General features: G+C 39.4%; 1 protein-coding gene across 2 annotated transcripts in view; it reads right to left on the minus strand.

Annotated features, from left to right (window-relative positions):
- Positions 1-16,764, minus strand: part of LOC124596521 (4'-phosphopantetheine phosphatase) — a 167,045-nt gene that overhangs the window by 55,832 nt on the left and 94,449 nt on the right. For both annotated transcript variants that reach the window (XM_047135688.1, XM_047135687.1), the window contains exons 11-12: positions 15,703-15,790; positions 4,864-5,068 (exon numbers count right to left, since the gene is read on the minus strand). In XM_047135688.1, coding sequence (XP_046991644.1) covers positions 4,864-5,068; positions 15,703-15,790 — 293 coding nt within the window. The remainder of the gene's footprint in view (positions 1-4,863; positions 5,069-15,702; positions 15,791-16,764) is intronic.

A 16,764-nucleotide genomic window follows, 5' to 3' on the forward strand; every position in this document is an offset into this window, starting at 1 on the left:
CCGCCACAGGTTTATTCTACCCCATCAGGGGTCAGCCCACCTGTGAAAGCAGTCATGTCATTTACCTGTTCTGTTGCAATCATTGCACAGCTTTTTATATTGGTATGACTAGCAACCAGCGGTCCACCAGGATGAATGGCCACTGCCAAACTGTGGCCAAGAGTAAAGTAGGCCATCCTGTGGCACAACAAGCAGCTGAACATAACACACTTTTTCAATGACTGCTTCACTACCCGAGCCATCTGGATCCTTTCCTTCACCATCAGCTTTTCTGATCTGTGCTGATGCGCATTACTCTTACAACGCATTCTCCACTCCCATAATTATCCCAGCCTCAACCTACGGTAACTTACTGTCCCCACACCCTCCACCCAACAGTTTCCATCCCCTCTATCCTATCATCTCCTCCATAATCTCCCACTCTGTATATTTGCCAACCTCTGCCAATGCACCCACCCATCTTTCCTTGCTCCTCTCCTTTCTTTCCCACCTCCCTGCCAACAACCTCCTGATGCTGCACTTTAACATTCTAGTCCCTGCACACTCCACCAGAGAACGTTCATCTCTCTCCCCACCCGCACACTACTATCCTTTCCTCTTCCCCACCCCATACAGGTTGGTGCTTGCACCCGACATGACAGCTTCATTCCGGCCCGAGATGCAGGAGTTCGCGGTCGTATGCATGAAATGTGCTTGTTTGTATGAATGGTGTGTGTTTCTCTTTTCCTGATGAAGGCTGTGACCAAAAGGCCATGTTACCTTGTGGAATTGCCAATGAGAAGCCTTTCCATCAGCAGAAGATGGTAGACACATGCTGTTACTGCAATATTTGCAGTATGGCTGCTACCCAAAGTGGTTCACAAAGAAACAATTACTGCCAAACAAATGCCTCTCTGACACTGTGTGTATGCGAAAACTATGATTTACACTTCTTTCACTAGCATAGTTTATTAATATTAATTTTGGAGCTTTGCTATTACTTCACAATGGTAGGTTAGGATCACCAAGACTTGGCCGGGGCCTAAAGTTTTGTCAAAGTGCTGCACGAAGATGATTGCACTTGCACTACTTTTGACGTGCTGCCTTGCACTTAGTACTTCAAATCCTTTATTTAGTAATCCAGCCAGACATGCAGATGGAAGATACTAACATGTCCATATATCTAATGTGGGCCAGAGTTAATCTTTCCTGTCAATTTTTAATGGTCCCTTCAAATTTCCTAGGTTCATTATGTTAAATTGCATATGACTTTGTTTTAACATAATTATAATTCACACTTCTTGAAAAAACATTCATAAAAAAAGTATGAATGATGTAAAATGCTGCTGGCATAGTATTGACTCAAGCAGTGTTTACAAACACTATCTGGTCAACTTTGTGGAGCTCCCTACTTCTAAATCATACAACTAGTTCTTCATCTTCTGCCACTTTCACCTAACAATAACATATTGTATGTAGCATTGTATGTAACTATTTTGTAAGTCGATGTATTATTGCGCTGTTTTAAGTGTGCAACCATGGTTTTTGGTCACTGTTTTAAGATGGAAAAAATTGCAAAAAGATGTAGGAAGCCTCCCTCATTCAATAGACAAAAAATTAGATGTTCATTGCAGAACATGGGTTGCGCTAACACATAGTTTAGAGATAACTGTGTCCATGCTGAATCCGACTGTTAAAAGCAAAAACACTATTTTGGAAGGTGAAAATGAAAGTGACAAATGCCAAAAAAGTTAGTTATTTGGAATATACAGAACTGGAAAAATTATAAATTACTGGTTTCAGAGGTAATTTACTTCCATTGTCCCACAGAGCAATATTACATGAAAAATCACTTAAGATGGCCAATATGTTCACCATCAAGGATTTCTCCACACCTAATGGGTAGACCGGAAGTTTTAAATGTGGTATAATGGGATCTGTAAAACTATGTGAAGTGAAGTGTAAATTCGGAAACTGTTAGCAAATGGTGGAATGGTAAATTAAAATAACAAACACCATTATGAGGCTAAGAGTATCTTTAATATCAATCAAAACCATCTTTTTTCTTCTGTTTTCCTGCAAGTAACACGCTTCCTTTTGTAAGTAAAAACTGCCATGGAGAGGAACAATAAAGTTCATCTAATGATAATATGAGGAACCAATGCTGATGGGTCTGAAAATATTTGCCTCTGTCAATGGCAAACTGAAGGAGCTACAGTTCTTTAATAATGTCTAAACATTGTTCACCAACCACAATGCCAGTCACAAAGCATGGACCGTTGCCCTGCACATCTTGAAAATATACACAATGTGATTGGAAGTATCCGGACACCCCTAAAAACATATGTTTTTCATATTAGGTACATTGTGCTGCAACCTACTGCCAGGTACTCTGTATCAGTGACCTCAGTAGTCATTAGACATTGTGAGAGAGCACACTGGGACAGTCTGTGGAACTCACAGACTTCGAACGTGGTCAGGTGATTGGGTGTCACTTGTTTCATATGTCTGTACGCGAGATTTTCACACTCCTAAACATCCCTAGGTCCACTGTTTCCGATGTGATAGTGAAGTGGATACATGAAGGGTCATGTACAGCACAAAAGCATACAGGCCGAACTCATCTGTAGACCGGATTTCAAAGAAGAGTGGCTGCTCATAAGCCACGTATCACACTGGTCACCGCCAAACAATGCCTCGCTTGGTGTAAGGAATGTAAGCATTGGATGACTGAACAGTGGAAAAACGTTGTGTGGAGTGATGATTCATGGTACACAACATGGCAATTCGATGGCAGGGTTTGTGTATGGCGAATGTCCAGTGAATGTCATCTGGCAGCACATGTAGTGCAAACAGTAAAATTTGGAGGCGGTGGCGTTATGGTGTGGTCGTGTTTTTCATGGAGGGGGCGTGCACCCCTTGTTGTTTTGCACGACACTATCACAGCACAGGCCTACATTGATGTTTTAAGCACCTTCTTGCTTGCCACTGTTGAATAGCAATTCGGGGATAGCGACTGCACCTGTTCATAATGCACGGCCTGTGGTGGAGTGGTTACATGACAATAACATCCCTGCAATGGACTGGCTTGTACAGAGTCCTGACCTGAATCCTATAGAACACATTTATGATGTTTGGGAATGCCGACTTCATGCCAGACCGCACCGACCGACATCGATACCTCTCCTAATTGCAGCACTTCTTGAGGAATGTGCTGCCATTCCCCAAGAAACCTTCCAGCACCTGACTGAACATATGCCTGTGAGAGTGGAAGCTGTCATCAAGGCTAAGGGTGGGCCAACACCATACTGAGTTACCGATGGAGGGCACCAAGAACTTGTCATTCATTTTCAGCCAGGTGTGTGGATACTTTTGATCACATAGTGCAAGTTTATGAAATTAGCAGTTACAATTCTTGCCACCAAACTGCACAAGCAAAGTGCAGTCCTTTGATTTTAACATTATCCATACTGTCGAGACATGACAATGTTATCACTGTTGAATGTGTATCTGCGGGCAATATGATGGGGACTTTCTTTCGGCAACAAACCGACAGTGCAAGAAGTGACAGTGGTTTTTAGTGATTGTGATGATGACAGTTGTGTGCCTTTCAATGTGGATGTAAATTCAGAAGTGAATATTAAAAAGAAATATATTTCTGCTTCAGATGTGGTAGACATCACAACTTGTGAAAGTATTTATGAACTAGAGAACCAGACAAATAAAATATGACGCTGGATTTTTTGGTAAAAAAAGTAGGAAATATCAATTTGTTTACAAAACGAGGGTTTCATATTAATGGTCAGTACATTTAATAAAATGGTCCATTGATGTTTTATAAATTATGTGCTTGAAAAACAATTTCTTGCCATTTTCATGTTTCCATGATTTACACCAATTTTTTAAAGTATGTTGAATAGTATACAAGTGGTTTCATTATAATTTTTTCATTGTTTTCATGTAAATAGCATATAACACACAATGCAAAACAGTCTATGGACAACATACTTGCACAGAAGGTATGTTCTGTTTTTAATTCCATCCTTTAATGACAGATTACAACAAATGGTCATTCACAGTCAGTGATGTCCACCTGTACAGCTGACTGGTCAGTGCAATTAACTGCCACAGATTCAGGTTCAATTCCTGTTACTGCCAGCACTGGAAGAAGATCCACTCAGCCTCATGATGGCAACTGAGGAGTTACTTCAATGAGAAGTAGTGGCTCCAAAATCTGCAAATCTGACAATGGTCAGGAAAGCTGTGTACTGATACAGCACTCCTATACACAACATCGAAATGATGCCATTTGCTGAGGACGACACAGCAGTCAGTCATTCACTACTTGCTTTTCTGAGGTTTAATGCTTTCCTTTCCAGTCAGTGATATTTATCTTCAGATCTTTCTGGTATAAATGTGTTATGATAAAACGTTCATTAAATAATCTGCTGAAATAGCACCATCAACTGGAATAATACAGCAGCAAAAATCTAATTTGACATCATACATGTATTTGTCCTCTAGGATGGCTCATGTACCATGTTGTACTTCTTTAGAGACTGATGCTACAGTAATATACTGATTGACGATACTATTGCAGCACAGCAAAATTTTGTATGGCACATTTGTGTTTGTGTCTTTGATCAAAGGGTCTGAATATAATTACCACCAGCTGAAACTTTTCATTATTTATTCTAATTTGTGGTCAAATATTAGAATAAAAATCTTTTCAACCACTGCTGGATCACTACCTTCCTCTGCAGTGACAAGTCAGATTTTATTGATGGACTTTTGGTCAAAGACTTCACTCGTATTAAAAATGTGCACGATACACCTTATTGCACCTTTTGTATGAAAGCTATGTTACCTGCAATGTGCTCTTACCTTGGATCTTTCCAAGTGCTTCACTGAAGCCAAACTCTGAATTTTCCATAAGTTCAGCTACTTCTCTAGCTCCCCAGTCAAACATGTTTCCAGCTAGAACAGCAGTCACAAGCTTTTCTTGTCGTTCGGCCCATGGCAAACTGTCCACATATTTTAAATGATGGGGCAAAAGTGCTAATGCTCTTTCATTCTCCACTTGTTTTTGCTGTACACAAATAAAAGAATAAAACTTCAAATGCTATGTAATGTTGCTGTGGCAACAGCTGTTAAGAAAATACCAAATCTGTCTATTAGTGAAACTTACAAACAATTATTATGTAAAATAAGGGAAAGGCAACCAGTCACCTACAGTGGACTGATGCATGGAGCACAAAAAAACATGTAACACAAAAGAGTGTGTGTTTGGGTGTCTGTCTGGTTGTGTGTGAGTGCATCTGCTACTGCCAGAAAAAGAGTAATTGCCTGAAAGCTAATGTAAACACTGCTTTCTGTTATGCGCTTTTGTGCTCGATGCCATCACTCTGCTGTAGACATGTGGTTGCCTTTCCCTTACTTTATGATCACTCCATCCAGGAATTTCTAATATTGTTTTAAAAATAGCATCACTGAAGACATAATGACCAATTTTCAACAACGTCTGGTAAAAGTGGAAAGTACGTGTATAACTTATGCAAACAGCTCAGTTCTGCCAACACTTCACTTCTGGTGCAATGCAGCTAATTTCAAAAAGATGTTTATTCTACAATAGCACACAGTAAGAATAATATATAAAGCTGACAGCTGCATGTCTTGTCTCTTCAGGGTCCTACATCCTATTTACTCCTACAGATATTTTACACTTAAAAAAAAAAAGAAAATCCTCTGTCTTGGATTCAGAATGGATTTTATATCCTGATGCAAAAGTTTTTAACAGGTTTCTGTTAGGCATCAAGCAGGATATTGAAAATCTCCAACTATTCAAATCTAAAGTAAGAAATTACATTATTAGCTATTCCTTTGGGGCCTGATAATCTAGTGGTAAGGAGCATGCCTGAAAATCCGGAGGTCACAGAGTTGATCTTGGCCAAACCATGGGAATTTTCCAATCTGCCTTCACCTTTCAATGATGTGAAGATTCAGCAAGATTAGATTCCACATTACATTGTAGGTTCCCCTTCGCTGGTAGAATTACTGGGATAGACTAGGGACACAAAAATCGCCAAAGTGGCGTCCAATTGAAAGACATGCACCAGTCTGCTGAGGCACGCGAAGTAATGTAATGCAATATAACAACTGTAACAACAACAACAAAAAATATTATTATTATTATTATTAATAATAATATTATTATTCTTTTAACAATACATTAGAACATTTGGAATGGACATTTCAGTTAACACCAATGCTCAGGTTACATACGCTCTAACTTCACCAGTATATAGACAGCTGGTAGTGCTGTGTGAAGTTATACGTATGGCTAATGTTTGGAGTAATTAGCAATTTTAGTAGATTGCTCCTAGATGAAACTGGGGGTAAAGAAAAGCCTATAGACTCTGCTTCAACAATTAATGTATAATTTAACATCTCTCCTTCCTGAAGGTAATTTTGGAACACAATGTGCGAATGAAATACGGTGGTATAATGCGGTTTAAAAGTAGGAAATCCATTGGTGAGAAGCAGAGGTGAAGGCCACTGCTCAAAAGATTTGTTTGTGAATGCTACCAGAGGGTTACTTGGAGAGGAAAGGGTGGGAGAAGTTATTGCTGTAAGTGTCTTGAGGGATCTGGTGTTGGAATCATTTCACACAGCATAGGTACCAATGCTTTATAGAGGGTTCTTTATATTATTATTTTTTTGGGGGGGGAGGGGGGGGGGAAGGAGGTGATGGGGAGGGGTTCTATTGATGTGAAAAGAAGTTTAAATACAGACCTCAAGAAGATGGATGTCAATTTTCAGAAAAGTGACTTAAAATCTGGGAAAGCAATTCTGACAATGAAAATGAGTCTGAGTAGAGCTGTGGAACTGTTTTTCTGCACCATGAGTTCATATCTCACATATAGTATAGAATATGAACCAATCGACAACATGCCACTTCTGGGAATTAAGGAATGCCCCTCCCACGTGACCCATAAAAAGGCTGACAAGGAATAGGAGCATCCTGCCTTTCATGACAATGGTTACTGCAAAAATTTTACTGAGTAGCTTTCACGTGTGTTTCAGGAGGTGAATTTTTAATAATTGGTACCCCATGTGTAGAAGGGATGAGGGTATAGTGGGAGAGGCAGTGGAAATGGATCTGGGGCACTCCAGGAGATGGTTGGTGTCTTATGTAAAATGGAAGCTTCCTCAGTTGACACGGGAGGTGCCAATCTACTGCAATTTACGAGCATTCAATGGATGCTTTGAAGCATTACACCAGGGGATAGCCAGAGAGAGAGAGAGAGAGAGAGAGAGAGAGAGAGAGAGAGAGAGAGAGAGAGAGAGAGAGGGGGGGGGGGGGGGGGGGGTATATGGATAAGTCAATCAGTTGATGTCAGAAGATCTATGAAGACAGTGAGGGGAGTCTTGGATGTGTGGGATTTTCTACAGCTCCAAATCATGAGAAACAGTTTTGTATGTATCAATGTCAGAGATGGTGCAGTCCCTCTGTCATACACTCACCACAGTCTAGTACCTTTGTAGTGGATCTTTGTCTGCTGTGAGGTTGACAGCAAAGAATGGCCTCCTTTCAGATCATAGCTGCCAAAGAATTACGACATACTAAGCTTCAAGTTTTGTGGATTTTTCTGGGTGGCTTTGATGGAAGTGAGAAATTCCTGAAATGCAATAAGAGTGTAGGTTTGAAGGAAATGAGAAGGAACTTTTCCAAGGAGGTTTCAATGCTTGGCCTATTGTTTGTGGCTAGTGACTGTATGATGAAGTGGTATTTCCAGTTTAGTCTCCAGGGGCATGGGAGGAGATCTTTAACTAGAACAGAGCAGTAGTTGTGAAAATGGAGGTTATGTCTTTGATGGAATGAAGGTCTCTGGAACAGAAAGATTTGAATGAAGAGTTTAGGACTGAACCGGGTGTGGGACCATGAAACGTTTAGATGTAATTATAGTTCCATTTGGCCAAGAGCAGAAACAATGTAGACAATAGAAGCCTCAGTAAGGAGGGCTAAAAAGGTTTTTTTGATAGGAAGGATGGTTATTACCGGATTTACTGGGAACTATGAAAGGAAATACTGGCCAGGCCACCTACTTCTCTGAAAAACTAACAAATACGTGGATGGAATGTTCATTTTATACAAAAAATACATATCATATACATCATTAATTATGTAGATAGTAGTAATTTTTTTCCTTAACACAGTTTTTGCAGGATTATATTTTTCCATTCCATAAAACCATAATTTTATTTATTTTATAGCTTTTCTTTCAGGTAACTGTTTGCACGCCAATTTCTCTCTATGATGATAATGAATGAATAAAAGCACATGACAGACAACACACTTAACAATACCAAATAATTTTAAGGTAGAGCGAAATTAGTACTACAGCTTTACAACTACAGTACACTACCAATTATTCAAGGTAATCTGGGGGAGAATATGTACAAATAATCGAAAAGCATGAATAACTGAGATAGTTTTAAACACACTTTGTGTGAAAGGGGTGTTGAACATAATCGCCACACTTGCCTTCCACAACCCTGTAAGTCAGCAGTAGCCAAGCATAGTATCCACATAGGACATTTCATGGATTATTCTGCATGAAATCAAGATCTTCGAGGATTCAGTTATTAAGGAATTAGTGGAAATAAGTTTGGTTGAACATCTTACTAATCACGATGGCAGATTTCAACTGTATAAGGTGTGAGAACCAGTGAGTTCTTTAATATCTTAAGAAAGAACACATTTTATGAAGAATGGCACATCCAACAACAGTTATTATCAATATGACAATTGAGTTTTTAACTCCATGGGCCCACTTTTTGATAGAGGGAATGCAAGCAGTATTACCATCTCAGATGCCCCTGCACACCACAGTTGGAGCAATATTTAAAGAGGGCACAAAATTTGACATAGGTCGCTCATGTAGTGTTTGCCTTTGCACATGCATCTCCATGTCAATCTTTGGTATAAAATTAGGAATGTGAACTAGCAACCTTCAGTGCCACACACTCACCTGAAGATGGCTGAATGGATTGTGATGAAGCAAGCTGGGGTATTTTTTGCTTACCCTCTTGTTTTACCATCTGCCTCCTTAAATTCAGTTTTTCACTTTTAACTAATTATGATTAACATACATGAATATAATCTGCATTTTCATAAAAGAGAAAGGTTGGCCCTCAGTTTTAAAGAATATAACATCAGATTTAATTTTGTGCTAGTTTTATGTATGTAATTGATGTTCTAATTTATGTTGACTATTGCTAGTTAGTATCTTTTGTTATAGGGTGAAATCAGTAATTGTTTTGTAACTTAAGTTCTATTGTTGAATTATAAAAAAATATAAATTCTATACTAATTATAAACACTTGGAAGACAAAATGCTAATAATCTTAAAGTATCTATTTGAAAACATGTTAGCACAGCCAGCCCTTAATTAATTCCAAAGTAATTAACAGATTTGTCAAAAGTATTGTTTGTGTAATGATATTTGTTAATTTAATGATTGAAACAAATAATTCGGCCTAACCCTTGTAGTAGGAGAAACTGTTAAAAAGAACGAATTTTTCGATGTATTCAGCTAATTTAATGAGTTAAGTTTTAATTGTAATTTCTGTAAATTAAACTTTGAACAATATGTAGTTTCAGCACCTAATATTGTGATGATATATAAGGGTCCGATTTTTGGTCATGAGACAGTCAGTCCATGGCCAAGTTTCTGATGAGGAACCTGTATTGGTTAGATCAACAACAATATAACTGTGAAATAAGTGTAACACAATTAGGCAGTGTGTTAAAACAGTAACAGTGTCTGCACCATATATACCTTTCTATTCTTCAAGAACTGTGGACTTTGTGGTTAGGTTTCTGCTGCTCGCACATGTTCAACAGGAAACTATTGTAGCACTATGTGGATGTTCGCCTGAAAATTGGTAATAAGGCTTATCGAAAGTCCAAACAATAGTACACTGGCCATATATAACTGTGTATTATTGGGGGTGGGGGTGAGGGGTTGTGAAAAGTGAAAGTAAAAGACTGTGAAATGCAACTGTGCATCTGTCAGATACATCATTTACCGTAGACAGTAGTTGCACTTCCACAACCCATTTTTCAGCCAGTGCAGCAGCCAGTACGTCAACACTAGGGACAACAAATGAAGAAACAAAATAGGCGAACCACTACAGGTTGTCAGCCAAAATACCATGGCAATTTGTTGACTTTACCCAGCTGCAATCCTGAAATTTCATGGAATAATCTTTATGCTGGAAAAATTTTAAAACTTACATGTATTCTTTGTTCAAAAGTTGTTCCAAATTATGTGGATATGCACAGTAGACCCATATATTTTTTAAAGTAGCATGTGATGTTTGTCTGTTTCTGAGTGGAGCTGACATGTTTTTGCACAGAATTTCAAGCTTTTCTTGCAGCAATGATGTCATTGTACTGTAACCCCCTTCTGGCCTGTATAATCTATGAGAGAGTCCACATACTGCAATGTTGTACAAATGACTGACAACATCACTGTCTTCTTCCCCACTTTCATATTAACTGTTCTCGTCCTTGTTTTGAAGTGAAGCAGTAGTCACAATTTTAGTGTCACTCATGTACTGGAAACTAGGTTCAAATGTGTTGATCTTCAGCCACTTATTCAAGTTTTCTTCATTCACATCTCCAAAACCATGTAAACCCTCTTCCAGATTCATTATTGTGGAGTTGTTATTTCTTCCTCAATGCAACCTTGAAAATCACTTTCTTGTATATTTTGAGGAATCCTCCTCTATCATTGACTAGTATATGAGGCTTGACTTCCTGCCAGGCATAAAAAATCTTGTGTAAGACTTCTTGAATGTCTACTTCTTCCTGAATGCCACCAAATCATCCTTATCAAGTAGCATTCTTAGTAAACCGACCTGGTAGCACAATTTTACCTATGCAATTATACCTAGGTCCACTGGCTGTATAATGGCAGTCATGTTAGGAGAGTTTGGAAAGCATTGCTCATGCGAAACTGAGCTTGACCATTTTTCACATGATATACTGCAAACTTTGGGTGAAGGGCAACAGGCAGAGTCCACATTTCCAGGAAGTGTTTGACACAGTACCCCACTGAAGGTACAAGCATATTGAATAGGTTCACAGATATGTGAGTGGCTTGAAGACTTCTTAAGTCATACAAAAAACTGTGTTGCCTTTGATGGCGAGTATTCATCAGATACACTGTTATCATCAGGAGTTCTCCAAGAAAGTGTGATAGGACCATTGTTGTTATCAATATAGATCAATGATTTAATGGACAGGATGGACAGCAATCTGATTGTTTGCTGATGGTGCTATGGTTTACAGCAATATGTCAAAGTTGAGTGACTGTAGAAGGATACAAGGTGACTTAGACAAAATTTCTAGTTGGTGTGATGAAAGCCAGCTAGTTCTAAATGTAGAAAAATGTAAGTTAATGCAGAGTATGAAAAGCAAACCTGTAATGTTCAGATACACCATTAGCAGTGTCCTGATTGACACAGCCATGTTGTTTAAATATTTGTGTGTAACATTTCAAAGCGACATGAAATTGAACGAGTATGTGAGGATTCTGATAGGAAAGGCGAATGGTTGACTTTGGTTTATTATGAGAATTCTAGGGAACTGTGGTTCAACTGTAAAGGAGACCGTATGTAGGACACCAGTACGACCTATTCTTGAGTACTGCTTGAGTATTTGGGATTCGTCCCAAGTCAGGTTAAAGGAAGATGACACAGCAATTCAGAGGTGGGCTGCTAGATTTGTTACCAGTATCTTCGAACAACACACAAGTGTTACGGAGATGCTTCGGGAATTCAAATGACAATCCCTAGAGGGAAGGCAATGTTTTTTTAGAGGACCAGTATTTAAAGCTAACTGCAGAACGATCCTGTTGCATCCAACTTACATTGCATATAAGAATCACAAAGATAAGATATCAGAAATAAGGGCTCACATGGAGGCATACAGAGTCATTTTTCTCTCTTTCTATTTGTGAGTAGAATAGGAAAGGGAACAACTACTAATGGTACAAGGTATCTTTCGCAATGCATCATAATGTCGATTGCAGAATACTGACTTAGATGCAGATGTAAAAACTCAGTTACAATGAGACCTTCATCAGACAAGAGAATCATGATGTGAAAAGGTATTATCAAGCAATAGAACAGTATTCTGTGGCAATCCTTTCTTTTCTAGAACTGTCGAAGTTGTGGTACACAATGTTTGTGGAACCAGTTTCTGAAAATTTCACTATCCATCCATGCTATTTTTTGCTTGTAATAATACACAGGGAGGTCCTTAGTTGTGATATCTTTGGCTGATCGCTCTGATATTATTATTATTGTTATTATTATTATTATTATTATTATTATTATTATTATTATTATTCTGGTTGGTAAACATATCCAATACAGACCTCTTCTGTCTGCATTACAAATTTGGTCTAGAGTGAAATTCTCTTCTTCCACGAATTTCTGGATTTCCTCAAGGAAGGAATCAGCTGCCACAACATTTGAACTAAGCCACTCTCCTTGCACAGTAAGTTTGTGAATGCAGTGATGATGTTTTAATCTGGTTAGTCACCCAGATGAGGCATTAAATTCTCCCTTTAACCCTTGAGCTTCATGAAAAAATTTAGTTTATTCAGTCATATCTAACCCAAATTAATGTAAACTTCTGCTCATTTTTGGATAAATCATTGCAAAAAGAGCAGCATCTAATTTATCAAATGTAGATCTCTTCATGCTTTTTCATGAAGATGATCTACAACTAGAATCATATTTCCTGACAGAACCCTGCATTTTCTGCTTATCCTTTTTAATGTCCGAACAGTGTCCATTCTAATACCACAATCAGGACTTAGCTTTGCAGCAGTTTTCCCTTCTCAAATCTTTCAATTCTCATTTTTGTTTTAGCAATGACACATGTTTCTTTCATTTCTTCATCATCTCTTTTACAAATTTCCATTAACTTGCTTTGTTGACACTTAAATGCTCATTAACAACGGAAAACTGTGAGTTTTTGACTTACATGGAACAGGCCAGTCAATAACAAAGGAAAAACTACACTGCTGTCACATGGCAATCATTTGGAAATGGCATTTACTGCCATGCACTGGGCTGTTTACTGCTATTTGCTAGAGAAATATATACCACATTATGCTAAAGAACAAAACAAAGATGATGTGACTTACCATACGAAAGCCCTGGCAGGTCGATAGAAACACAAACAGACACATACATACACACAAAATTCTAGCTTTTGCAACCAACGGTTGTTTCTCAGGAAAGAGGGAAGGAGAGGGAAAGATGAAAGGATGTGGGTTTTAAGGGAGAGGGTAAGGAGTCATTCCAATACCGGGAGCGGAAAGACTTACCTTAGGGGGGGAAAAGAAAGGAGAGGTATACACTCACACACACACACACACACACACACACACACACACACACACATACATCCATCCGCACATACACAGACACAAGCAGACATTTGTAAAGGCAAAGAGTTTGGGCAGAGATGTCAGTCAAGGCGGAAGTAAAGAGGCAAAGATGTTGTTGAAAGACAGGTGAGGTATGAGCGGCGGCAACTTGAAATTAGCGGAGGTTGAGGCCTGGCGGACAACGAGAAGAGAGGATATACTGAAGGGCAAGTTCCCATCTCCGGAGTTCTGACAGGTTGGTGTTAGTGGGAAGTATCCAGATAATCCGGACGGTGTAACACTATGCCAAGATGTGCTGGCCGTGCACCAAGGCATGTTTAGCCACAGGGTGATCCTCATTACCAACAAACACTGTCTGCCTGTGTCCATTCATGTGAATGGACAGTTTGTTGCTGATCATTCCCACATAGAAAGCTTCACAGTGTAGGCAGGTCAGTTGGTAAATCACGTGGGTGCTTTCACACGTGGCTCTGCCTTTGATCGTGTACACCTTCCGGGTTACAGGACTGGAGCAGGTGGTGGTGGGAGGGTGCATTGGACAGGTTTTACACCGGGGGCGGTTACAAGGGTAGGAGACAGAGGGTAAGGAAGGTGGTTTGGGGTTTCATAGGGATGAACTAAGAGGTTACGAAGGTTAGATGCACGGCGGAAATACACTCTTGGTGGAGTGGGGAGGATTTCATGAAGGATGGATCTCATTTCAGGGCAGGATTTGAGGAAGTCGTATCCCTGCTGGAGAGCCACATTCAGAGTCTGATCCAGTCCCGGAAAGTATCCTGTCACAAGTGGGGCACTTTTGTGGTTCTTCTGTGGGAGGTTCTGGGTATGAGGGGATGAGGAAGTGGCTCTGGTTATTTGCTTCTGTACCAGGTCGGGAGGGTAGTTGCGGGATGTGAAAGTTTTTTTCAGGTTGTTGGTGTAATGGCAACCTGAAAACAGCTTTCACATCCCGCAACTACCCTCCCAACCTGGTACAGAAGCAAATAACCAGAGCCACTTCCTCATCCCCTCAAACCCAGAACCTCCCACAGAAGAACCACAAAAGTGCCCCACTTGTGACAGGATACTTTTCGGGACTGGATCAGACTCTGAATGTGGCTCTCCAGCAGGGATACGACTTCCTCAAATCCTGCCCTGAAATGAGATCCATCCTTCATGAAATCCTCCCCACTCCACCAAGAGTGTATTTCCGCCATCCACCTAACCTTCGTAACCTCTTAGTTCATCCCTATGAAATCCCCAAACCACCTTCCTTACCCTCTGTCTCCTACCCTTGTAACCGCCCCCGGTGTAAAACCTGTCCAATGCACCCTCCCACCACCACCTACTCCAGTCCTGTAACCCGGAAGGTGTACACGATCAAAGGCAGAGCCACGTGTGAAAGCACCCACGTGATTTACCAACTGACCTGCCTACACTGTGAAGCTTTCTATGTGGGAATGACCAGCAACAAACTGTCCATTCGCATGAATGCACACAGGCAGACAGTGTTTGTTGGTAATGAGGATCACCCTGTGGCTAAACATGCCTTGGTGCACGGCCAGCACATCTTGTCACAGTGTTACGCCGTCCGGGTTATCTGGATACTTCCCACTAACACCAACTTGTCAGAACTCCGGAGATGGGAACTTGCCCTTCAGTATATCCTCTCTTCTCGTTATCCGCCAGGCCTCAACCTCCGCTAATTTCAAGTTGCCGCCGCTCATACCTCACCTGTCTTTCAACAACATCTTTGCCTCTTTACTTCCGCCTTGACTGACATCTCTGCCCAAACTCTTTGCCTTTACAAATGTCTGCTTGTGTCTGTGTATGTGCGGATGGATTTGTGTGTGTGTGTGTGTGTGTGTGTGTGTGTGTGTGTGTGTGAGTGTATACCTCTCCTTTTTTCCCCCTAAGGCAAGTCTTTCCGCTCCCGGGATTGGAATGACTCCTTACCGTCTCCCTTAAAACCCACATCCTTTCGTATTTCCCTCTCCTTCCCTCTTTCCTGACGAAGCAACCGTTGGTTGCGAAAGCTAGAATTCTGTGTGTATGTATGTGTTTCTATCGACCTGCCAGCACTTTCGTCCGGTTAGTCACATCATCTGTGTTTTTAGATTTTTATATATATATATAAAAATCTGCAAACCAGATGATCTGCACACAAATAATAGAGAGTAAACTGTATTTGTACCAATAACAACTTCTTTTATATTATTGTACTACGCACTAAACATGTACTGCATGTAGGCCAAAGGTAGTGTTTACTTACAAGTAAGTAGGGATCAGGAAAATCGAACTCTTTCATATAATGCTCAATAGTATCCAACAGACTCCTTACAGTTAAATTCCCATAAGCACTGCAAAAAGAAAAATGTAATAGCTATCTAAAGCACCACATTAAATGGAAAAAGAATCTTAATATATGAGAAGAATAGTACACACAGAAATTTCAAGTACTGTCTACCATTAATAGAAATTTAACATGATAAGAAAATCATCACATGAATGTTACATTTTTAGATTAAATATTCTATTAAACTTAGTGAAATAGATAAAGCACTAGCAAGTGTGACATAAAATAAGTCTTATTTTCCAAAGTTCACTAATACTATGATAGTTGATTAATTAGTTATTGTGCCATTTGGCATCCAAACCATTTTTGGATTTGCATATACTTTAAAATCAATTCTGACTTACTCTTGGATCAATTTTTTTTTCAATCTTTGTGTAACAGCTGAAGATTCCCTAACCAGCTTACATGATATAATTTTCTATTCTGAAGTGAGAGATTTTCCCTTTAATAATTCAATCTTCTTGTAGAAACAAAATGTAAATTGCTGATTAACAGATCTACTGACACCAGTTTCCTCAATTAATAACAGATGTACTTGCTTATTGGTTACTGAAACTAAAGTATAAATCTGAAGAAAAATACACTGAGCCCATCAATTTATTTGAAACAAAATGTTTTATTCCGCATTATTGGCAAATTCTGAATGCTGGTTATTTTCAAGTGCACATGGTCACACTGCTGCTCTTACTACCTGAACAACTTAACTCTGGAACGGCGAAGTTCCTAAAATTCCAGAAAGGAGTCATTTTGGCCTCAAATAAAATATTTTTATATTTGACTTAAAGAAGTATTTTATTTTAGTGTATGTTAATCCCTACCTTTTTTGAGTTATTTAATACAGTATTTAAAGCACTACTTACTTATTTCACCCAAAGAAATATCTTAGCAATTTATCACTGTTCATGCTAACAAGTTTCATAAACTGCAGACTTTCATATGTTAACTACTTGTCAAACCTTCTAGACATAATTTGTACGT

The sequence above is a fragment of the Schistocerca americana genome, chromosome 2 (assembly GCF_021461395.2).
Source record: "Schistocerca americana isolate TAMUIC-IGC-003095 chromosome 2, iqSchAmer2.1, whole genome shotgun sequence".
Classification (NCBI taxonomy): Eukaryota; Metazoa; Arthropoda; class Insecta; order Orthoptera; family Acrididae; genus Schistocerca; species Schistocerca americana.